At 37.2% G+C, this 15,658-nt stretch overlaps 1 protein-coding gene across 5 annotated transcripts in view; it reads left to right on the plus strand.

Annotated features, from left to right (window-relative positions):
• The first annotated feature begins 2,605 nt into the window (after window positions 1–2,605).
• The window catches only part of LOC128649526 (transducin-like enhancer protein 1), an 85,147-nt gene continuing 72,094 nt past the window's right edge, over window positions 2,606–15,658 (plus strand). For 3 of the 5 annotated variants that reach the window (XM_053702855.1, XM_053702859.1, XM_053702858.1), the window contains exons 1-4: window positions 2,606–2,729; window positions 6,160–6,235; window positions 9,091–9,218; window positions 14,697–14,760. In XM_053702855.1, the coding sequence (XP_053558830.1) occupies window positions 6,212–6,235; window positions 9,091–9,218; window positions 14,697–14,760 (216 nt within the window). In that variant the 5' untranslated portion in view covers window positions 2,606–2,729; window positions 6,160–6,211. Of the gene's footprint in view, window positions 2,730–2,774; window positions 3,553–3,639; window positions 4,499–6,159; window positions 6,236–9,090; window positions 9,219–14,696; window positions 14,761–15,658 lie in introns of those variants that run through there. The other 2 variants (XM_053702857.1, XM_053702856.1) reach the window with 2 other exon arrangements.

A 15,658-nucleotide genomic window follows, 5' to 3' on the forward strand; every position in this document is an offset into this window, starting at 1 on the left:
TATGCAGCCTGACATGTTAACAGGTACACTGAAATAATTACATAAAGCAAAAGGGAACAACACGAAGAGATATTTTAATAACATGAAAGTGATATAATGGCATGCAAATAAATATATCAATAGACAAAAAAATTTAGAGAATGTTAAAGTATAAAGAAGTACACAATAGCAGGTTGGCAGAAATAAATGAGGCAGAGATATTGCATACACAGATAAGGATGCACAGGCATAAGATGTCATTGTGTATGAGTTATATATATATATATATATATATATATATACTGTGTATATATATATATATATTATATATATAATATATACATGCAACAATATGATAACATTCCTAGGTATCAGCACAAATACATATAGCATGCAATGATATAACATGCAGATATATGACGACAGAAACAGTAGTTACACACACACATATATATATATATATATATATATACACATGCAACAATATGATTACATGCATTGGTCTAAGATAGTGTTGCATATAACATATAACTTGATGTACAACAATTTAAATGAAATGCAGATATACGAAGACAGAGACGACAGTACAGAGTTAAAGTGAAGGTCCATTTTGATGAATTAGTGCCCGTTTTTTTAATAAACCTATTAAAAACAAGGGCACTTTAATTCATCAAAATTGACATTTCCCTGTTTTCTTCAAAAACTTACCTTTTAATCCTGACAGCCGCTCCAACACTTCCTCCACCTGTCGCAAGCCATCTTCGCGGGTCCAAAATGACGAATCCGGCTTCCTCCAATCTCAGCGTTGCATCAGGCCAAGATTCCCCCGCGGGGAAGCTGTGATTGGAGGAAGCCTGATTCGTCATTTCTGATGTCTGCAGGGGCTTCCGACAGCCGGGGGAATCGCTGGAGCGGCATTCAGGATTAAAAGGTACGTTTTTGAAGAAAACAGTGAAATGTCAATTTTGATTAATTAAAGTGCCCTTGTTTTTATAGGTTTATTAAAAACCGGGCACTAATAAATCAAAATGGACCTTCACTTTAAAGGTATGTGTGTGTATATATATATATATATATATATATATATATATATATATATATATATATATATAATCAGATACACATATTTTAATGAGCAAGAGTATAGAGCAAAAAAAAACAGTAAAATAATCACAAGCAAATGAATTTAGAGTGATATAACAATATAAATTGTATCTATATCTCAATCTATCTATCTATCTATCTATCTATCTATCTATATATATATATATTATATATATATATATATATATATATATATATATATATATATATATATATATATATATATATATATATATTACATACATATATGTGTGTGTACGCATTGAGATGGTTAACAGATCTTGATTTCTGAGGATGTAATTAGAGGGACCTTTCAATAATGAGGAGGAGGGGGCAGAGGCCAAAAAAAAAAAAAAAAGAAACAAAGGAGGGAAGAGAGGGAGAGAGGAAGAAAGAGGAATTGGAAAGAGAGAGGAGTCAGACTGTGGAGATGGGAAAGTTGAGAAGGAGGTGGTCGGTGAGGGGATAGAGCCAGGAGGGTGAGTGGTTTTCTATTGTATTTATCTTGTTTCTTTTCTTCAGGTTGAACCCCCTCCCCCTGTGCATTCAGGCAAACAAGAAGGTGTGTGTGTGAAGGGAGGGTGGCATTTGGTGTTAAGGAGCAGCCATCCCCCTCTCTCCTATTCTTTCAGGAAAGGAATGAAGGGGGAGTGAAGGATTAGGGTGAGCAGTAAAAGAGCAGCCCCCCTCCTCTCACTCCCCTGTTAGCAGCCTCTAGGGGCGAATGAGGCTGGAAGGAGCAGTGTCAGGTCTGGATGTCAGAGATACAGCATCATAACAGACCATGGGTACCACATCTTCCTGCACCCCCTCCACACTCCCTCTGATTGGTTACCCCTCCCAGGAGTTATTGATGGGCGCCTGATGAAGCCCTTTCAGTAGCCAGGACAATTAGATTAGATAGATGATTGATAGATAGATAGATGATAGATAGATAGATAGATAGATAGATAGATAGATAGATAGATAGATAGATAGATGATAGATATGTACATGCTATTCAGGAGTTGTTATAAGATAGCATACATATATGTTGTTGTTTTGGGTTATGTGGATTAAAATAAAATTGCATTATTTGTAACTATGCTCAAAGTCAAGAAACACATATAAGACTAGAAACAAAATGATGTATTGTACATCTTTACACTAATTTGTTAAGCTATGATGACAAACAAAATCAGTCCTTATTGTAATAATTATGTTATTATAAATCAGACATTTTTCCTCTCATTGGATATTTTAATGATGTCTCGACATTTATGTTTGGGAAGTCTTCAGTCCCTCGCTTATGGAGTACTTTTTTTTTTCTATACTACACAGTTGCCCAGATGAAAAAGTAGAGGGGATGATAAAGGGTTAATAGAAGCAACCACCCAGCTAGCTCCGGGTCTGCACGGGTTAAGTGGCTGAGAGACTCTGAGGTCTCTTGACTGACAGCATGAATACAAACAACCAATTGTAAAGAGGTAATCGGGACCCACGTGGGGGAAAGTGCGTTGCCATTGGTCAGTCCGAGCTGGGTCTGCCTGCTGGAGCTTGGACCCACGTGGAGCTGGCTGCCGCTGATTGAGCCGTAGGGAGGGGCTGCACCGAGCACCGGGAGACTGGGCCCAACCGGAGAACGGCTCCTCCTACAGCGGGGCCTGGTGAGAGTGGAGTGGGGCACCGATACATTGACGTAAAGATGTAGAATGAGAAGAGGCCTGGGGAAGAGAAGGAGGCTTGGAGTAGTACATACACTGAGAGGGGGGACTGGGAGCAATGGATACATAGGAGAGGGGGAGGCTGGAGAGGGGAGAGAGCAGTGCACAGACATGGGAGAGGAGGAGATCGGAGGAAGACTTGTTGTTATCGCTGTGTGTACAGGGGGCGACACCGGGAAGGTGTAAGGGGGGCGTAGGATGGTTACAGGGGATGTAGGAGCCCGGGGGAGGTCTGCTTGTAAAGGGACACTGGATGGGAAGAGTCTGGGCCTTGGGGAGAGAAAACACACAAGAGGAAATCCAGACAAGAGAGTGCAGGGCAGAGAGAGTGTTTAGAGCTGTAGCTTAGTGGCAATATAGAGGATCTTAGTCGGGATATTAGTTGGAGTGGGTAGTTGTGTGAGAAATATCTAATTAGATAGTTGGGGAGATGCTTTGGTGAGGTTATGGATCCCCTTGAAAATATAGGGCGAGGAAAGAGCATAATGAAGTCAGTACATTGAGTGTCAGGGTTACTGTGCTGCTGACAATGGGGTAGATGTTATCCAGTGTTTATACATTCCTGTGTACAAGGTTGTGCAGATGGATTCTGTGCTACTGACACACACAGCCTTTCATGTGATGCTTGCAAACTCCATGTGAACAACCTGCTGTACATTAAAATATCCCATGGGGTATCATTAGGTGATGGGCAACTGACCTAAATAATGACTTTGTAGGAATAGGTCCTGTATTGTGATGGAGTGCTGTTGCATTTAAAAACAAAGTATGTGACTTTCTATTACTTTATATTTGCTATTGGTTCACATATTAGTCTGTGAAAATTGTTTGTTGTTTTCTCTTGGTTTTGTTGTTATTTCACCCTCATCCTTCTTATATCGTTATTTTCTCCTCTCCACCTTAAATCTTTCTTCTGGCGTCTCTTCAAATTCCTATCTTTTACAGTGTCCTCCCTACCTTCTAGGCACCACGCTCTCCCCTCTAGACACACACCTATGTTTGTACACACCTGTCCTTTTTCGTTCCTCCCCTCCATATAATACTGCTCTGATTTTCCTACTATATAACAGCCCCTATCCTACTTGCAGTTAATGCCAGTCTCAGTGGGAACATAGAAGGTGACTGGCATGACCAATGTAGTTTGTGGCTTGGATCTGTGCATTTACCTTACCTACCTACCAACTAACAAGGCTGTGCCATACCCACTACCAAGGCCAGTTTCTGCACTAAAATATTGAATGTTAGATACTGTGCTCCCTTTAGCTATTTAGACCGGGCATTGCTATATCATGTACTGGCACTTTCCATTGCAGACACCGTCACACACAGTATATTTGCTAAATTTGAAGGGACAGTCAGGTCCCAAAAAAAACTTTAATGTTTCAAATAGGGCATGTAATTTTAAACAACTTTCCAATTTACTTTTATCACCAATTTTGCTTAGTTCTCTTGGTTGAAAGCTAAACATATGAAGGCTCATATGATAATTTCTAAGTCCTTGAAGGCCGCCTCTTATCACATGCTTTTTTTATTTGCTTTTCATAACAGGGGAGAGCTAGTTCATGTAAACCATATAGATAACATTGTGATCACGCCCGTGGATTGTGGCAGACACTGCACTAATTGGCTAAAATGAAAGTCAATAGATAATAAAAAAAAATGTCGTGATCAGGGGCTGTCAGAAGAAGCTTAGATACAAGTTAATCACAGAGGTAAAAATGATATTAATAAAACAGTGTTGGTTATGCAAAACTGGTGAATGGGTAATAAAGGGATTATCTATCTTTTAAAACAATAATTCTGGTGTTGACTGTCCCTTTAAAGGGACAGTATACTATAAAATAGTTTTTCCCTTAATGTGTTTACAATTACTTTTTTACCAGCTGCAGAGTATAAAAATGTATGAGATTTGCTTTAAGTTTTATTTGTGTATATGAATTAGCTGATTTTGTGTTTTGAAGCCACAACCTAATAAAAGGGGTTGAGCTTGTAGGTATAATCGGATGTTGTTACTTTATCACATTGTGTACATATATACCTGCTTCTTTCTTATATCTGTCCATAAACCAATCACCAATACTTGGAGAGAACAATGGAAAATTAACATTTTATTACCTTATCTCTTCTATACCCAACTGGGAGTGTAATTTCTTCTACTGGCTGTGTTAACACAGCTTGGCCTTGAGGCCAAAAACTTTCAGGATGGATGGGGATATCACAGGCTAAATCAACTATTTCAAATGCCAATATAAGGGTAATGGAAATACTTGTAAACAATTTAATACACTCCAACAGGTAAAGTGGATCATTGGGGAAAAAATTAAAGGGGAGAACATTTTTTAGTAAACTGTCCCTTTAATTAAAAAAGGGGTGGTATCAAGCCTGGGTAGTACCATCATTTGTGTCCCTGTTACCTTAATATTATTTTGGTCAGATGCTGCCAAACAGGGCCACTTTATGTATTTTTGCCATCATCTGTATCTATCCAAGTTCTAGGCCAGTCCCTGTATTTTCTTTTACCTCCCACTTTCATGAACAGTCACTGACAAATTATGTACTTTCCCATAAACAGGTCATACACCTACACCTCCTGTATCTTCCCAGTCACATTCTTTACCTGCTTGCTACAGGCATCAATTGTCCATTCTCATCATCAGGGTCCAGCATTACAACTGTCTGTATCACCCCCACCCATCAAGACCAGACATTGTCACCCCAGTTAAAGGGACAGTTTACTCAAATGTTCTCCCCTTTAATTTGTTCCTAATGATTCACTTTACCTGCGGAAATGTATTCAATTGTTAACAAGTATTTCCTTTACCTTTTTATATTGACATTTGAAATAGATGATTTAGCATGTAGTATGCCCCCCTCTTCTGAAAGTTTCTGTCCTTAGGTCCAATGTATAGATTAGCTGTGTAATCACAGCCAGCAGAAGAAATTACACTTCCAGTGAGTTATAGAAAAAATAAGGTAATAAAATGTTAATTTTTACATTGTTCTCTCCAAGTATTGGTGATTTGGTTTATGGATAGATATAAGATAAAGAAGCAGGTATATGTACACAATGTGATAAAGTAATGAGATCTGATTATACCTACAAGCTCAACCCATTTTATTAGGTTGTGGCTTCAAAACACAATCTGCTAATTTGTATACACAAACCTTAAAAAGCAAATTCAATATACATTTTAAACTCTCCAGTTGGAAAAAAAAAATAATTGGTAACACATTAAGGGAAAAACAATTTTAGAGTATACTGTCCCTTTAATCTAAACCATATACTGTGTTCTTTAGTTTTCACTAGAACCTGTTGCCGCTAATGTAATCATGCAGATGTTATATAATGCATATATATATATTCTTCTTGCAGAAACATATCCTTTGTAAAATTTGAGACTACAGTTCTACTACCTCCACTGAGGATGTTTCCTCAAAACAGACCTCCGGTAAGTACAACTCACCTAGTCCTTTGGTCTCTGCTCTTAAGTATAAAATGGCCACCTTGCAGTTTAATGTGCTTCAAGGAGCAGGAAAAGGTTGTTGGTGGGTTTTTTATTTTTTTATTAGGGACAGTAAATGCAAAAAAATAATGTTACATAATTCTGCACTATGTACAGAATTATGTAACATTTTTTTAAGTTTACTGTCCCTTTAATACACATCAGAAATTGTCGCCATTACAAAATAATTGTATATAGAAAAGTTTTCAGAAAGAATCTTCAGTGTTATTTATCCTATTTCATTTGCTGTTGCTATTGAGGGTCTGAAAAACATAGTATGCGCTCCGGTCTCTCTTGTTTTTTGTGGAAATAGTTTTATTTTAGGACAATAAACACTAAATACATTTTATAAGCATAGTATTGAGGGGTTTTATCCTTCTCCCCCTAGTCATAGGTGCCACCATGTTGAAATCTAGCTTTCAGTACATTCCAGCGCTTACGTGTTTGCACATTTGCCATTACTCTCCTTCAGATACCTTACACTGATGGCAGCACCCGTGATCAGAGGGAGGAGCATGAAATGTTTTTAGTGTCCCTTTAAGTTGCTCGCTCTTAAAGGAAAGTCAAATGGGGTTCAGTCAGCTGTAGAGTTGCTTATGTCACACCTAAAGCCCCTTGGTAAATCCTTACTGTGGTTTAGTAGCTTTGTACAGCTAGCTATGGCCATAAACATTAGCAATTGCTGCAACTTGAATGTACTTGACTGCTTGAAATGAGGGAAAAAATAATTATAATGCAGCATTCTAATTTTCATTTGTTGAATCACTTAGGTCTTCCTGGATATATCTATCTATATCCATCTTTAGACATATCTATGTAGATCTATTTTATTTTTGTTTTTTTCTTAAAAGTAGTTTTATTTGTGTTGGAGGTTTTTGTAGGGTATGTGCTTTTGAAGCCCTAAACAGCTAGTCTTTTTTTTCAACATCTGTCAAATTATAACCTGATCAAATTACTTTTTATTCGGGAAGGCTTATTTGGGCAGCTTCTTTAAAATATGTCTCTGTATCTATTTTATTGGTGGTTGGGAGAGTGCCCATACAACATAAAAACAAGATGTACTTTTTTTTTTTTTTTTATGAACCGTATTTTAAAATATGTCAAAGAAAGTGGTAAATTATATAATCTTAAAGTTTGACAAGGCCCTTTTACATTTGTAGCTATGTCTCAGGGCTCTAGAATATAAGCCCAGAGTTTGATTATTTTTTCTTACAAAAAGCCATGATCACTGGAATGCTCCAAGAAGACCATAGCTTCCCGTGTTTGGATGAACTTCTGTTTCTGAGGTGGAGCAACAAACACCAGTGGATGTATTTTATTAGCATGATGGTTGAATGGAGACATAGGACTGGCGTGGCTGCCAGTTTTTGATGGGAGTTTGGAAGGCTAAACGGTGTCTAAGACTTCTGTGTATTGTAGGTTATATGAAGAACAGGTTATACAATAGCCTTAAGGAAGAAGAGCTAAATGACTAATTCAGTTAACTGAATTCAGTTTATTCAACCAGTGTTGCACTTAAAGAGCTTCAGAACTATGAAAACAAAATTAATATAGAGCAAGTTGACAGAAATCTATATTGCAATGTTTGCTCCATCCTGGCATTTTTCTTAATTCCTCTAAGCCTTACCTCTTGATTTGGTAACATTGTCAGACTGTTTATCAGGCTGTTGTTGTGTTGCTCTTTGATCTGCTACAGGGAAGGAAGAAACGGCAGCTCTTTCAGTTACTGTTTTACCATTGTTATCTAGCTAACGTAATTTTTGTATAGTTTCTCAGCTTTAGAATCAAATGGGTTTTTATATATCTATACCAACCATGAACTAATCCTTTTACTGCTTCACTTCCAATGATGAAAAGTCTTGCCATAGATTGGAGTTGGTCAGATTTAATAAGAAGGTTTTCAGAACAACAAGCTGAAGAAAATCTTTCAGAAATTTCCTGACATTTCATTTAATAGGCTCTTAATCTACTGTCTATTGATCTGTGTTGCTGCTATAGGAATTTTTTATATAATGAAAGTCATTCTGGTTACTTAGAGCAGGACTTGACACATTTGTTCATGATCTGGGAGTGAGACCATAAAATTATACCAACATTTCCAGTTTTCATGATATTTGGGTACATATGTATGAACCACTAAATGCATCCTATGATTACTACAGATGTGGCAATCATGGGTCTAAATCCCTGCTACATTACAAACTTGCATTGGCAGTTTACCCCCTTGATTGCCAGACACAACTAATCAGATTACTTACCTGTAGTGTTGCATTAAATGTCTCATCTGGGTCCCTGCAACTGCTGGCATTTTTTCCTTGAATCCATGTATTCAAAAAGCAATGCCAGCAGCTGCAGGGGTCAGTAGTGCTCTCACATATTGGTTCTAAGAATCCTGATGCCATGGATTTGTTGAACCCTCACTTTGGTTTTCAAAGCACATACATCAAAAGCAAAGGTTGTATTTCAACTTGGGTGATAGAATTTTTTTAGGAAGCTAGATCCATCAGCAAAATTCTGCAAATACTTTTCAGGCATAATATAAACCACACTACCTTCTGCCAGACTTCCTTACTCAACCAATTCTGCAACTGATGCCTTATAAATGCATTTATATTTTATGTTATATAATGCACTTATCTGGTGTGTGTTCTACCAATATACCATAAAATAAGAATTTCTTCTTAGATTTATATATTAGGTTTCCTGTTAGTATTGTATTCCAAACTGCCCCACATACAAATGGTTTCAGGTACCTTTTATAGATGTTATATGCATAATGATGCAACTGGTCTCTTCCACAGACTCATCTGCAGGCTTCGGTAGCAGCAGGGGCAGGATCTGCCCCCCCTCAAAGCCTCAAGCTCACTTACCCTGAGACCCTGGATAGAATAAAAGAAGAGTTTCAGTTCCTGCAGAGCCAATACCACAGGTGAGAGATGGGTTAAGATCTCTGGAATGGGATTTCTGGGGTCGATGCTTTGAGTGTTTGTTCTTCATGACATGATTGGAGTTTCACTTCATTGGGGAGGAACGTATAAAGGATGAGCATACTATCACACAGCTTTGGATAAGATCACAGTGTGAGAGATTAGCTGCTTTGAATAATGCCAGCCTGACAGTGGATATGATGCTCCTAACGGTGCTATATGTAGGAAAATGTCTAATGATTGTGGCTGGGTAACTTTACACATGGAAAGACATTGCTCCATATAAGTATGTGGGTACTGGTGTGATTGACATAACTTGGCAAAGCTATGGATTGGTACAGGTGAAAAGGACAGTGTACTGATAAATTGGTTTCTCCTTGATGTGTTTACAATAACTTGTTTTACCAGCTACAGAGTTTAAAATGTATGTGAAATTGCATATTTTGGTATGATCACTGTATATGAAATGTTACTGCTAATTGAAACCACAATCCAGTGGAATGGTTTGAGCTAGCAGGGAAAGCAGAGTTCATTATCTTTTCTGTCTATTTATATTAGTCCTCATCTTCTTTTACTGTTTACTCAAAGGTCAATACTTAGGGCATGATGATCTCAAGCTCTCCGCTTAGGTGAGATTATCTAAAATGATCCTCCAACACTGCGAGATCCCTAGTGAAGTTTTTAAGGAAGATTTTGCTATACATCTCCAAGGGGGCGTTCTCTGCCTTTCTGTTTTTGAAGGAAAGACAAGCCCAGTGCAATATAGTATTGCATGACCTGAAATTTCTGCTGCTTTTTCACTTTGTATTTTATATTACTTTACACTTTATATTACATTTAAACTTTGCACTTTATATTTTGTATTGTATTTTGTGTACAGCAGTGTATTTAGGTTTGCAATTTTACAAATTAATTATGCTGTCACAGTTTCTGTGTAACTTCAACAAATTTAGAATTATACTTTGTATAATTGTGTATTTTACAAGAAATACAAAGTGCATTGTAATTTGTATTTAAAATGAAAGTAAAAAACTTAGAGCTTCAGTTTCCCAGAAAGCTCCATTAGTTTCTATGGGCCTGATAGAAAGAACTTATAGTGCAGACATCACAGGGGCTGAACTCGCTGAAATTTTGAGCAAACTTCATCTGCATACAGCTGGCGAGAAAAATAAGTGAGACCAGCTTGTTTAAAATGCTTACAGCATTTCACAAGACTTGTGAGAGAGCTTCAGACATGCCCTCAGAACTCCCCTTTTAAGGCCAGGGAACACCACTGTCCCGTCCGCTTTCTGAAGCTGTGTTTCATTTTACAATAGATAAAATACAAAGTGCTATGAAAGTTATCATAAATACAAAGAAATATACAAAGTATGATCCTACTTCGTTAAAGTAACACAGATGCTTTCAAAAACACAATCAATATTTGTAAGATCACTGCTGGATCTAAATCTAAATGTATTAAAATATAACATAATGTAAAGCTTAAAGCACCAGTAAATACAGTAGATTTGCATAATTAACAAATGCATGATAAAAAGACAATGCAATAGCACTTAGTCTGAACTTCATACGAGTAGTAGATTGAAAAAAAAAAAAAAAAAATTCTGACAAATTTCAAAGTTATGTCTCTTTCCACTCCTCCTGTATCAAGCTCAGTAGAGGCTGGTGAGTCAAAAAGTATAAATATAAAGACTGCACATTTTATTAGTGTAAGTAAATCGGAAAGTTGTTTACAATTGCATGCTCTATATATTTGAATCATGAAAGTTACATTTTGACTCGTTTGTCCCTTTAAATGTAACAATACTGAAAAGACCCAATCTGAAATGTAAAGTAATATAAAATACAAAGCACAAAGTGTAAGTGTAACAAAACTCATATCATGCAGTGCTTTATGACACTGGGCTTGTAGCTCCTTTGCATACAGAAATGAGAGATCTCGCAGTGCTGGAGAATTCTGCACTTTTTCTTTGGTGCATTCAGTGAATTCAAATGGTGAAGAGAAAAAGAGAGCGCCTCATAGTGCAGATATCTCTAGACAGGTGGGAAGATTTAGTATAAACCAAAGAGACAGGTACTCACAAGTGGAGTGGCACTTTTCGTTAAAAAAGTGCATACAAGCAGGCTGACGTTCTCAGCAGTCAGCACGCTGACCAAAACGATAAGGTGCTGGTCTCTCGGTGTCTTACGATCCCAGGACAAGATTCCCAAACTCTCCTTTGTTGGATGCCGTACTTGGTGAGGTGTTTGTTTGTTTATTCCAGTTAGAATCGGAACCTCTTAAGCAGTAAACAGTATGAACTGTTATAGGGCTGAAGTATGCGTCTCTTTGCACAAGAAAATAAAATAAAACTCAATCCAGGCTGAGTAACTGGAAAAAAGGGGTTTTATTTTTGGAGCTGATAACGCGTTTCTCGGCCGTTAGCTCCTGGCCGTTTCATCAGATTCTACCTCAGAATCACTTACCAGTCTGAGACATAACACAAACATCACCTTAGCATTGAAACATTTCTGTTTATTTATAACAAAAATTCTGCCACACAGATACACCCTTTTTTTCACAGATTTTTTCCAAATATATTTTTTCAGTACTCAGCAACATATCTTTTCTCTAAGAAATTTTCTATATGGCGCCCCCTATCTATATTCAATAATATTCAGTGAATTCAACCCGTGTAAAGTCTGAACTACAATTTGTCTCCAAGCTGGAGAATCTTTGATCATCTGGCCCTTAGAGAGAACACTTAAAGCATTTATTTTATCTAAATCTTCTTTTTTACATGGTTTTTGTGTAACCTCATTAATGTTCAGTATGAGTGGGGAAACAATAGAGATAATCAGCTATTGGAAATTACAAAATAAAGGTGAAGGTACTATTTGTAAAAAAAAAATTAAAAGTGGAGAAAATATTAGTGTACACTGTCCCTTTTGAACAGTGTCTGCTCACTGGTAAAAGCACAGATCTTTGCATTATAATGGGCTTGTGCCTCATTTGGCTATACACACCTTTATATACAGACTGTATCCAGATAATGATAAATTATATATTATATATATATATATATATATATTATATATATATATATATATTATATATTATAATATATATATATATATATATTATATATATATATATATATAAACAAACACGGAAGGGAACTGCACTCTCATACCGGACCGGGTACACATCCCATGACCCTGCAACATGCACAGCCCTGGGTGCCACTGGCACTCACAGGAAGCTGTGCCGTCCCCAGACAGGTCTAGGTGCAGGAACCATAGGGAAAATTACAAAACAAATTAATACAACACACAGAGAAAACCCAGCATTCACTTACAAGCACTCAGCTAAGATTTACAAGCAAAAATGGAAAGGTTAGTCACCGCATCTGGCCAAATGGGACAAGCTCAGGTACCACGTCAAGGTCCTTTCCAATACCTGAGTCAACCTCTGCTGCAATGCTGGAAGCACTCGTACGTATATTTCCCAAAGACAACCTCTGGATATGACGCTGAGCACGTGCACACAACTTCTTTGCTCGACCATGGCGAGGCCTGTTCTGAGTGGAATCTGTCCTGTGAAACCGCTGTATGGTCTTGCCCACCGTGCTGCAGCTCAGTTTCAGGGTCTTGGCAATCTTATTATAGCCTAGGCCATCTTTATGTAGAGCAACAATTATTTTTTTAAGATCCTCAGAGTTCTTTGCCATGGGGTGCCATGTTGAACTTCCAGTGACCAGTATGAGGGAGTGTGAAAATTTTAACACCAAATTTAACACATCTGCTCCCCATTCACAGCTGAGACCTTGTAACACTAATGAATTACATAACACTGGGGAGGGAAAATGGCTAATTGGGCCCTATTTGGACATTTACACTTAGGGGTGTACTCACTTTTGTTGCCAACGGTTTAGACATTAATGGCTGTGTGTTGAGTTATTTTGAGGGGGCAGCAAATTTACACTGTTATACAGGCTGTACACTCACTACATTTACCTTGTAGTGTAATTTATTCAGTGTTGTCACATGAAGATATAATAAAATATTTACAAAAATGTGAGGGGTGTATTCACTTTTGTGAGATACTGTATGTATGCCAAAATCAAAAATTAACCGGCAGGAGTCCTATTAGCATGAAAAAGCAAAGCTTTATTTTACCAATTTAAAAAAGTCAGCTAGGTGAGTCTGACATGTTTTGGCAAAAGGTGCCTTAATCATAGACACGACCTTACTTAAAAACAGCATACATTTAAACGAAAGCCTTCGTTTCTATTGTTAGTGCATTGTGATCACATGTTAAGCTTCAGGTTACATTTAAAGGTATATTACATTTCAAATACAAAGTTAAGTACATGGTAGAATTATTTTGTTGGAGCGCTAAGTGACTAGTGGGTGAAATAACATTTCAATTTTATTGCTAATATTACTAAGAACACCTAAGCCAAATGTACAAAGGATAACAAATCATAAAGTTACATTAATCCTTAATTATATACATAATATAGTGTCTATTCGCAATACAATATTGACCATTATCTGGAAATAAATTCACATATATCTGATTTTCACTAAATATAATTTGTCACAACCATTGCAAAGCGCTACCATGTAATATTCTATTGTGTATAAATCTCTTATCAGGGAAGAGTAGGTCAATTTCTATGATGTTTGAAAATATCCCTAGATTAAATTGACATTTTTTTTTTCTATCACAGCAGCAATTGTGATTAAGGCGTTAACAGGCACCATAAGACTGTTTGCACTAGAATCAAATTGACTAAGATTTATATATTTTTCCTCCTGCCTAGGATACAAAGACATTTTAAGACAATTGGGTGCTTCCAAATTTGTGGAAACTTTTTGGGGAAAGCCTTTTCCATTTCTCCATTGATTGATGTCCAACATTCGTGCCTGATCTCCTAAATGCTCTTTTGGTGGAATGGGCACACTTTCAAAATCTAGTGAAAAGCCATTCCAGAAGAGCTGTGGCTGTTATAGCCTCAAAGGGGAGCCAGCTCCATAAAATACCTTTTTTATTTTGGAATGGGGTGTCTAACAAGCTCATATAGGTGTGATGTTTAGGTGTCCATATGTGTGTATTATATAGAAATAGAGAGAGAATATATTTATAAAGACGCACACTCTAAAATGCATCCTAAACAGTACATCTTATCACAGTTTATTTGTACGCAAACTTTTAAATATTCACACTTTATTGTATTGACCAATGTTTTGAAACTTTATTTCTGCTAGAAGTGTTGCTTTTTATGTTTGACCTTGAATATTGTGCTCCTTGTTCTCCTTATAACCTTGCACCTGTATTCTATTTGTACATAACTTTATAAAGTTTAGCAGTAAACTTATCCACACATCTCCCCCTTTATCGTATGGCAATGGAGAATTCAGTGTGTGTGTGTGTATAAGGAAAATGTTGACTGTGTATAATTTAACTCTGATCTCCCCTCCCTGTTTATCCATAGTTTAAAGATGGAATGTGAGAAGCTTGCAACAGAGAAAACTGAGATCCAGCGACATTATGTTATGGTGAGTTGGAGGCTCTTACTTTTGGGTGTGTGACATGGGGAGGGCTGCTAATTTACATATGTTGTAGTTTCTAGGCATGGCAACATCTCTAGAATTACCCAGTGCTCACACATATTGTACTGGGCAACCAACTTTGCAGCATATTAATTGTTGATTGCAGAGCTGAATCAGTGTTCCTTCTGCATGAAGATGACCATAGGCAATAGACTCCTTTTCAATATCACAAATACAGCCTTTTGATTGTTGCTGTTGAGTATGAGATACGGGATGGCTTCTGGTATGCCTGCTTTGGCGTTATTTGTCTTAAAATGGGAGAGACAAGATTTATATGGGAGAAGGCAATGTGAACTACTGATGAGTACTAAATAGAACCCTTAGTGGGAGATGTCAGGCCTTGTCTTTTTAGTGGTTACTTACATGTGTAATGGAAAGTCAGTCCTCCTTATTAAAATGAGAATGATGAAGCTTTCTTATAGAACCATGCCAGTACTAGTGGGTAGATATCCTCTAACTGCTGAAGCAGGTCAAAAGTCTGAGTAGTTTGGTCAAACCCCCTACATGTACCCCCGTTTTCTATTAGTTCATTCTTTTTTTTTTTTTTTTTGCCACTGATAAAAGTTGGTTTGACCCCTCAGTTCAATACACTCACTACTCCAGGGCCAACCACCACTCAATGTTGTCTACTCCCCTTTTTCTGAACTTGCAACTAGTTCCAACATCCAGGCATCCACATTAAACTTAGGATTTGAGGGTTCCCTTTGGATTTATGAATAAAGTATATACCCCTGACTTTCTGCCCTCATGTATACAGTTTGATCTTGCATAAACAGTGAGGATAATGCGGAGGGTTCTCCAGGTCTCTTGCTACTTGCATTATGTTTTCTGTTGTCTTACCCTG

This window comes from Bombina bombina, chromosome 2, assembly GCF_027579735.1.
Source record: "Bombina bombina isolate aBomBom1 chromosome 2, aBomBom1.pri, whole genome shotgun sequence".
Taxonomy (NCBI): Eukaryota; Metazoa; Chordata; class Amphibia; order Anura; family Bombinatoridae; genus Bombina; species Bombina bombina.